At 41.0% G+C, this 10150-nt stretch overlaps 1 protein-coding gene across 1 annotated transcript; it reads left to right on the forward strand.

Moving 5' to 3' along the window:
• The first annotated feature begins 969 nt into the window (after nt 1-969).
• Nucleotides 970-5886, forward strand: LOC135538205 (piggyBac transposable element-derived protein 4-like). The gene is made up of 4 exons (XM_064964169.1): nt 970-1352; nt 2104-2136; nt 2719-2827; nt 3614-5886. The coding sequence occupies exons 1-4, from the start codon at nt 1205-1207 to the stop codon at nt 5385-5387; spliced, it is 2064 nt and encodes a 687-aa protein (XP_064820241.1). The 5' UTR covers nt 970-1204; the 3' UTR covers nt 5388-5886.
• Nucleotides 5887-10150: the final 4264 nt, after the last annotated feature.

Here is a 10150-nt window from a genome sequence, read left to right on the forward strand (position 1 = left end):
GTAAGGGAATATTTATGTTGTAATTTTGTATTTCTGTTGACTCTAACATGGCAGAGAAATATTGTTACGTCTGAGCGCCGTCTCAGATCATTGCAATGTTAGGCTTTTTCCGTAACGTAAAAAAAAAATGTGACACAGCGGTTGCATTAAGAACCAGTGTATCTTTAATTATATGTAGAACATGTATCTTTAGTCAAAGTTTATGGTGAGTATTTCTGTTATCTGGCGTAGCTCTCTATAATTCCTCCGGATATTTTGGAGGATGTTCTGAACATGGCGTCAATGTAAAGCGAGATTTATGGATATAAAATGCATATTATCGAACAAAACATCTGATGAAGATTTTCAAGAGGTTAGTGATTGATTTTTTTTTTAATCCTGCTTTTGTGATTTTTATCTTTTGCTGGGAAAAATGGCTACGTTTTTTTCTTTGGTTTGGTGGTGGTCTAACATAAATATATGTTGTGTTTTCGCCGTAAAATATTTAAAAAATTTGACACGCTGGGAAGATGAACAAGGTGTTTATATTTCATTTGAGGTATTATGCTTAAGTAAAGCTGTTGATGAAAAGCAGACTTTCACTTCTCAATATTATAACTGCGAACCAACATGACCAAACCAACTCGGTAGTACAGAGTAGATCAATATAGCGTTGCAAAAATATTGCATTGGGGGTAATTTAGAAGATAGCCGGAAATAGGTTAATAAATATGTAATAACGCAAAAACATTTAGTACTTTTGTACATATAGGTAGCCAGATCGTGACTGAATCTATGTTACTAAGTCTTTAACCACACTGTTGTTACATTGGTGGGTAAAATGTCATGCTTCCTTAACGACAACTTGTCTGATAATTAAAATATACATTTCTCTGAACTGCGTTACCCCCTCCCGTCAGCAGATGGCGGTCTGAGACTTTAAGGCGATGCTGCTGATGTGACGTATAATGTAGTGGACGGAACGCTTCTTCTTTCAACAGCAGCAACAACAGTTCGTCAGACACTTCGGTAGCTTGATAGACAACATAGACGAAACAATAAAGCTCTTTAGACGCTTTAGTGTATATTAGCCACTGTGTCTTAAACACACTTCTGTCGTCTAGTTAGTTATCAGATTTAATTTAATATTTACGGTGTTGTTATTATTGGTCATCTTGCTGGCTGGTTAAGTTAGCATTAGCCTAGCTAGCTAACATCTCCGACCATGAGTTCACTGAGCTGCTCTCCTCCTGCTAAAGAAGAGGAGGTCTGCTGGACGGAGAAAGAGGGTCTGTGGCTGAATGTTGTCGTGAAAGAGGAGAAAGAAGAGGAGGATGTCACTATACAAAAACAAGTAGATGCTGAGGCCACGGGTTTGATAAAACATTTTACTGCTCTAACTACGTTGGAAACCAGTTTATAAAAGCAATAAGGCACCTCGAGGGTTTGTAGTAAATGGCCAATATACCACGGCTAAGGGCTGTGTCCGCGGTGCGTCGTGCTTAAGAACAGCCCTTAGTCGTGGTATATTGGCCGTATACCACACCCCCCCCCCCCCCCGTGCCTTATTGCTTAAATATAACACATGCCTATAACATTAGCTTAGTTAAACTGTCAGAATCCAAAATAAGCTTTTTTTTTACTCCAATGTTTAGAAACAATGTAAATCAACACTATAACCTCAACATGGTTAAAACTATAATGTTGATATCATGGATGGTCAGTCCTTGCATCCATAGGTCTGTCTGAATTTGAGAGTAGTTACATTTCTCCAGCCCCATCATCATCTTATTACCAAAACAGTGGTGGAATTTCAGCTTTGTTATTGTTTGAACTGCAGATTGGTTGATGGGGCTTTTTTAAAGGGACAACCTAGGATTTAAACAGAACAAAATGGCTGCTTTGAGACTTGGTTTGGTTAACAGCTGGAAGGAGAAGTGTAACCACTCTCAAATTCATAGAGAAAGCTATTGTAGCAACCGTAACCTAACACCTAGTGACCTCATCAAGAAGTTCAGACATCTTGGCGTAACCGTTTATAAGGTGTTGACTTGACAGTAGCTGGACCCAGGTTTGAGTTCAGATTCATTGATGTGGCTTTTCTTTTTCTTTTTACTTCTACAGGATCAGTGTCTCTGGACAGTTGCTGCTCTGATGGTAAATAATGTACTTACATTCAGTAATCTTGCTCTGATTTGTCATCCCGAGGGTCCCAGTAGTTTTGTTTGATAAAATCCATGTTTATATCCCGATCCATGTTGTATACAGCGTTTTGCATGAATTCCGACTCTTTGAACTTGCAACAAAACAATTGATGAAATCGAATCTGCAAAACGTTGTTTAACCCGGTCAAGTTTGGTTTCTGTGCAATCCCCCAGACACTCTAGAAGACAACCAAACTTGTTTCATCGTTCTACATTACGTATTGGCTATGCAACATGTCAATTATACCATGAAGGTCAACCACCATTACTCACCAATGAGAAGAGCAGGAGTTCACTTGTTTGAAAATGTTTAGTCCGTAGACCACTTATCATTTTGAAACCTAGCTAGAGAGCCAATAAACTGGGCTTTCCAGCAGTATGTGAACGGAAACAGGACACACGGTAGTTTACATTGCGCAGCGGTTCGTTCTCTTCAACAAACTTTTCTCAAATCTGAAAAAGTTAAACGTGGCTACTAAAAGTGGAAAAGCTAAATCAAAGTCCAAGTATAAACATGTTGATGATATTATTGCAGAAATTGAGAGTGACACAGAAGGAATGGATGAATCCTCTGTGAGTGACCACAGTTATGATTCCAGCGTGGAAGAAATGTTTTTGGAAGGAAAAGATCCACTTTTAGATCAGTAAGTAAAATAGGTTTTTGCTTCTTGTGCTAATGCAGTTGTTTAAATGGTTGCATATTCATTTGAGACATTTTTATATATATATATATATGTGTGTATGTGTGTGTGTGTGTGTGTGTGTACATACACACACACAGTACCGGTCAAATTTTGGACACACCTACTCATTCCAGGGTTTTTCTTAGTAAAAATTATTTTCTGCATTGTAGAATAATAGTGACGACATCAAAACTAGGAAATAACACATATTGATGCAGGGCTCACCTGTAATGTGTTGATGTCGAATCGGCAGGGCTCTCACCTGTAATGTATTGATGCAGGTAATGTATTGTATGCAGGGCTCTCACCTGTAATGTGTTGATGCAGGGCACTCACCCGTAATGTGTTGATGCAGGCTCTCACCTGTAATGTATTGATGCAGGGCTCTTATCCATAATGTATTGATGCAGGGCTCTCATCCATAATGTATTGATGCAGGGCTCTCACCCGTAATGTATTGATGCAGGGCTCTCACCCGTAATGTATTGATGCAGGGCTCTCACCCGTAATGTATTGATGCAGGGCTCTCACCCGTAATGTATTGATGCAGGGCTCTCACCCGTAATGTATTGATGCAGGGCTCTCACCCGTAATGTATTGATGCAGGGCTCTCACCCGTAATGTATTGATGCAGGGCTCTCACCCGTAATGTATTGATGCCGGGCTCACCTCTACTAAACTAAAGGTTAAATAAAATAACAGTCAACTTGAGATCTAACTGAATGTTTTTAAAAAAATCCTCAATAGTGGTAGAGACTCTGACTCTGATGACCTCTGGGTGCCACTCCAAAGAGACCACAGTCCTCCATCCCCTACTCGTTCAAACGTAGGAACTGGTTCCTCCAGTACGCCCCCTGCTGTCTCCGGCTCCACCCCTTCCCCCGCCCGGCCATCTAGAGGTGTGAAGAGGCCAGCCCAGAAGCAGAGGAGGGCCAGTGAACCAGCGACAACTACCACCGAGGCAGAGGACCGTTGGCACACTGTGCTAGAAGATGATGTGGAGCCACTTCCACCAACATTTAGACCGAGAAGGCAGCCGGGACCTCAGCTGGACATGACTGCAGAGTACAGCCCCCGGCATCTTTTCCAGATGTTTTTCTCCTCGTCAGTTCTTGATTCGCTGGTTTCTAACACCAACACATATGGGGCTAAGAAACAAGCAGGCAAGAAAGAGGCATGGAAGCCCATTTCCATCCAAGACCTGTACTGTTACATCTCAATGGTTATTTACATGGGGTTGGTGAAGTTGAAAACCCTGAAGAGCTACTGGAGAACGTCAACACTCTACCAACTGCCTTTCCCCACCACTGTCATGTCTTCTAACAGGTTTCTGACTATCTCGCGGGCCCTTCATATCAGTGACCCACAAGTTGACGACGACAACGACAAGAAGAGAGGCACAGCAAGCTTTGACAGGCTCTGCAAAATCAAACCTCTCTACTCCAGCATGGTTGAGGCCTGCAAGACCCATTTTCAGCCCAGCCAGAACCTGTCCATAGATGAGAGGATGGCAGCCTCAGAGGCTGGAGATGGCCTCAGACAACGTATGTGTGGGTACAAACTGTTTGTTTTGGCCGACTCTGTGTGTGCCTACACTTGGAATTTTTTTGTTTACGAGGGTAAATCCATCTCAGCCACCGGTAAGGGAGTTAGTTGTGATTCCGTTGTGGAATTATTGGATTTTCCACTGCTTGGGACGGGCTTCAAACTGTTTGTGGACAACTTTTACACAAGCCCCACCCTGTTCACAGACCTGAGGAAGCTGGATGTGTGGGCTTGTGGCACCATTTGTCCCAACAGTAGAGGTTTTCCCAAAACAAAAGTAAACGCCATGCCAAGGAGGGCTGATCGGGGGACCATGAGATGGATTCGGAAACATGACCTGCTCTTTGTTAGGTGGATGGACGCCAGAGAGGTGGTCATGTGCTCCACTATCCACAAGTCCTTCAGTGGCGATCACGTCAACAGGCGTGTGAAGGATGCCAATGGTGCATGGACCACTAAAGATGTCCCCATTCCTGCTGCTGTGAAGGACTACAACAAGAGCATGGGAGGTGTGGACCAGTCAGACGCTCTGCTTGGGTACAACAATGTTCTTCACAAGACCATGAAATGGTACAGGACATTGTTCTATCATTTCATCGACATTGCTGTGGTGAATGCATTCATCCTTCATGAGGAAATGGCTAAGAGCTGTGGACAGACCTCCATGACACAGCGAGCCTTCAGAGAGCTGCTCATCCAGGAGCTTGCTGACTGCGGCACGAAGGCCACTGCAGCACCTTCTGTCCGCTCTACTCCTGTCCCCTCTACTCCTGTCACCAGTGGTGTTCACCTGCCAGAATACATCACTGCAGACCTGAATGTGCCTCAGGGCCAAAAGAGCAAAGCAGGCAGGCGTCGTTGTGTTCTGTGCCACAAGAAATCTCCCATCACCTGCACTATTTGTGCTGTTACCCTCTGCTTCACAGCAGAAAGAAACTGCTATGGGACTTGGCATCAGGGGCACAATCTTGTGTAGAGGACTGTGGGTTTAAAAATCAAAAAATCAAATTGTAAATTGTTAGTTTTTTCCTTCTCACTTTGTGGTGCGTTTATGACATTGGGTCAGCTGCTAACTTGGCCCTTATCTTATAGTTCACACTTCTGTGTTGGGAGGCGTTGGATCAGCATTCTCGTCTCATGTTAGTACCTTTCACGTAGGGAAGCTAATGATCCATCATGTATGACATTCCTGGGTGTGTGTCAACGTAATTGTTATTTTTTTATTGCCATAGCATTTTGGTATGTTCTCTATAGTCATTAACTTTTGGGCAAACTCACGAAGGACACCTGGGAAAACGTGATACTAAAATATGATGTAGCGCTCTCATTCTTCAATGTATCAGTCTGACACTGTGCACACACACTGCTGCCATGTTGTGGACAACAGCTAAATGATCCTGTCAGCTTCCTGTCTCAATGTGAAAGACCTTTTTCTTTTGCATTTCAACGATGATCAAATAAAAATAGGAAACAAATGTTTTTCTGTTTGTTTTATCTGATTTTAGATCTATTGGCTCCCGAGTGGCGCAGCGGTCTAAGGTACTACAGACCCTGGTTCGAATCTGGGCTGTATCACAGCGGCCTACGGCATCTTGCTTCTCGGTGCAAGAGGCGTTACTGCTGTCCCTGGTTTGAATCCAGGCTGTCTCACATCCAGCCGTGATTGGGAGTCCTATAGGGCGGCACACAATTGGCCCAGCTTTGTCCGGCTTTGGCCGGGATAGGCCGTCATTGTAAATAAGAATTTATTCTTAACTGACTTGCCTCGTTAAATAAAGTATTATTATATTCTCCTACATTAATTTCAAAATGTCCACAAACTGTTCAAATAGTATCAGTAATATGAATGTCCTTGCTTCAGGTCCTGATCTTCAGCCAGTTAGATTTCGGTCATTTTAGGTGGAAATTAAGATGAGATGAAGGGTCCCATCCAGAAGAGGTTTTAAAGGGACAACATGGCTGCCCAGAGACGTGGTTTGGTAAACAGCTGAGGGATAGGGGCTGGAGAAATGTAACCACTCTGAAATTCGTAGAGAAAGCTATTATATCAACCGTAACCCAACACCTAGCGACCTCGTCAAGAAGTTCAGACATCTTGGCGTAACAGTTATAAGGTGTTGACTTGACAGTCGCTGGACCCAGGTTTGAGTTCAGCTCAGGGCCTCACCCTGAATTCACTACACTATGAATACAAGGACTGGCCATCCATGATGTCATAATGATAGTTTAACCAGGTTTCTCGGATATATAGTATATTTTAGAATTAATTCATGATGTCATAATGATAGTTTAACCAGGTTTTCAGATATATAGTATATTCTAGAATTAATTCATGATGTCATAATGAAATGACCATCCATAAGGTCAAAATTATAGGTTGAACTAGATTCCGAGGCTATACAGTGTTAGTTTACCAACAGTGGCGATATGCAAGATTATGTTTTGGTTTCTGATGGGGAAATACAGTTAAACATTTGAGGCTATTTTAAGTTATATTCTTCAAGAATCAATCGCTATTATGGCCGAGCCCATTTAGTTGATTGTTCGGTCGATAGGCTGTTGTTCGACCAAGATTTATGTTGTCCAACAGTCTCAAATATATACGTATGCACATACGGTCACTATATTTATACGTGTTAGTGTCCATTACATACATTTCCTCTGGTGGTATTCATACGTGTTAGTGTCCATTACATACATTTCCTCTGGTGGTATTTATACGTGTTAGTGTCCATTACATACATTTCCTCTGGTGGTATTCATACGTGTTAGTGTCCATTACATACATTTCCTCTGGTGGTATTCATACGTGTTAGTGTCCATTACATACATTTCCTCTGGTGGTATTCATACGTGTTAGTGTCCATTACATACATTTCCTCTGATGGTATTCATACGTGTTAGTGTCCATTACATACATTTCCTCTGGTGGTATTCATACGTGTTAGTGTCCATTACATACATTTCCTCTGGTGGTATTCATACATGTTAGTGTCCATTACATACATTTCCCCTGGTGGCACTCATACATGTTAGTGTCCACGTCTTGAAAAGGAACAACAGAGAATTTTACTCCACAAGAGGAAAGACAGACAATCAAAAAGCCGAAGAGAAACGTGCTGCTGAAATGTAACAAGAAAGCAGTAAGTTCAAAGACAGAATCACTGTAGTTTACAACTTTTGAACTTTAGAACCTTAGAACTTATACAACATACACATTATTATAATCACTGTAGTTTAGAACTTTAGAACCTTAGAACTTGTACAACATACACTTTATTAAAATCACTGTAGTTTACAACTTTAGAGCCTTAGAACTTGTACAACATACACTTCATTAGAATCACTGTCGTTTAGAACTATAGAACTTGTACAACATACACTTTATTAGAATCACTGTTGTTCAGAACTTTAGAACCTTAGAACTTGTACAACATACACTTTATTAGAATCATGTCGAATTGCTAAACTAACAATGGAATGTTCCTCAACAAAAAAATGGAAGAAGATTGGACTTTATAACAGGGTGTCCCAACTCTGTGGTCAGTAAAGATCCCATGGCACTGATGAAGCTGGTCATCTGATTGGTCGAGGAGGCTGGCCTTCTGACTTTGTGGTTGTGGTTGCTAAAGATCCCATGGCACTGATGAAGCTGGTCATCTGATTGGTCGAGGAGGCCGGCCTTCTGACTTTGTGGTTGTGGTTGCTAAAGATCCCATGGCACTGATGAAGCCGGTCAGCACACACACACTCTCATCTGACTGGTCGAGGAGGCGGGCCTTCTGACTTTATGGCTGTGGTCCCATGGCACTTATTTCAAAAATATGTAAGTGTGGTTAGGGAGCTGAGTTTCCCTGTACACTGTAAAGAGCTTTTGGGCGTCTAGAAAAGTGTGACGTAATTCCAATCAATTATTATTATTAAATGTTTTGCCATCTTCCACAGCTTGACGATCATTCCTTTGTACAGAGACAGTAATGGATACATAATACTTAAAAGGTGAACTGCAAGGCAATATTAACCAGCGCCCACGTTATCTGCTTTCCTGGTTTGCAGGTAAATACGAGGAAGTATAGCAACTTACTGTTTACTGAGTAAAAATCTCCAGATGTCAAATAAATAAATGACTATAAGAAGGTGCCAGAGTGGCACATAAAGTTAAAAGGTTTTCATCTTAATATCAGACAAAAAAAATCTGTCTATTTCAAACATTTTAATTGTTGTGCACAATGCTGTGAAACTGTGCACATTTTAAATAAAAATATATATTAAAAAAAACAATGCGGATGTTAGAGTAAACCTATTTTGGGTTAGGGCAAGTAACTGATTAAGGGCCAACATCATGATAAGCTTGTTAACCTGTAAGTTAGGACAAGTAAGAGCCAACATAATTTGGGTTAGGACAAGTAAGTAGCCAACATCATGATAAGCTTGTTAAACCTGTAAGTTAGGACAAGAGCCAACATCATTTGGGTTAGGACAAGTAAGTAGCCAACATCATGATAAGCTTGTTAACCTGTAAGTTAGGACAAGTAAGTAGCCAACATCATGATGAGTTTGTTAAACCTGTAAGTTAGGACAAGTAAGTAGCCAACATCATTTGGGTTAGGACAAGTAAGTAGCCAACATCATGATAAGCTTGTTAACCTGTAAGTTAGGACAAGTAAGTAGCCAACATCATGATGAGTTTGTTAAACCTGTAAGTTAGGACAAGTAAGTAGCCAACATCATTTGGGTTAGGACAAGTAAGTAGCCAACATCATGATAAGCTTGTTAAACCTGTAAGTTAGGACAAGTAAGTAGCCAACATCATGATGAGTTTGTTAAACCTGTAAGTTAGGACAAGTAAGTAGCCAACATCATGATGAGTTTGCAAGCTGAGTTTGAATAAGACGTCCAATTACCATTTTGTATTTATAACGGTTGGTGTTATTATAGATAATAAATAACCACATCATTGATGGATCATTTATAACGGTTGGTTTTTATTATAGATAATAAATAACCATATCATTGATGGATCATTTATAACGGTTGGTTTTATTATAGCTGATAAATATAATTGATGAAACGCTGGATAAAATACATGCTTGTCTCTTGTCTGCCCCTGCAAGCCTGTCGGCATACACGTCATCACACACCCTCATCTGATTGGTCATTTCCCGAGAGCAGTAAAAGCGGTAATAGTGTCGTCACACGAGTAGGCGGACCTTCTGACTTTGTGACTTTTATGGCCGATATGAAAAAAAAGAAAAAGAGAATGGACCCCTTTTACAGGTGATTATGTACGGCGGAATTTTTTCAATATATTTATTTTACCTTTATTTAACTAGGCAAGTCAGCTAAGAACAAACTCTTATTTACAATGACGGCCTACCAGGGAACAGTGGGTTCACTGCCTGTTCAGGGGCAGAACGACAGATGTTTACCTTGTCAGCTCGGGGATTCGATCCAATCTTTTGGTTACTAGTCCAACGCACTAACCACCAGGCTACCTGCCGCCCCAATACATGATAGGAGTACACACAAAATAAATGTTGACCAGTTGGATAAAAAAAAAATATATATATATATAACAATAAACAAATAAATCACATAATTTTGCATAATTTTCTCACTAATTATTCATTTAGAAAGTATACAGGGCATGACTCTTATTCTGAAGGATTCTAAAAATCCGTGACCCGGAAGTACTTAGTTCATTTTACCTGTTTCACGACAGTAGTCGGTCACCTCTGC

This window comes from Oncorhynchus masou, unplaced genomic scaffold, assembly GCF_036934945.1.
Source record: "Oncorhynchus masou masou isolate Uvic2021 unplaced genomic scaffold, UVic_Omas_1.1 unplaced_scaffold_931, whole genome shotgun sequence".
Lineage (NCBI taxonomy): Eukaryota > Metazoa > Chordata > Actinopteri > Salmoniformes > Salmonidae > Oncorhynchus > Oncorhynchus masou.

Coding starts and splice junctions, on each gene's coding strand:
- LOC135538205 (XM_064964169.1), top strand. CDS start 1,205: ATGAGTTCACTGAGCTGCTCTCCTCCTGCTAAAGAAGAGGAGGTCTGC. Junction 1,353..2,103: donor AGTAGATGCTGAGGCCACGG/GTTTGATAAAAC, acceptor TTACTTCTACAG/GATCAGTGTCTCTGGACAGT. Junction 2,828..3,613: donor AAAGATCCACTTTTAGATCA/GTAAGTAAAATA, acceptor AATCCTCAATAG/TGGTAGAGACTCTGACTCTG.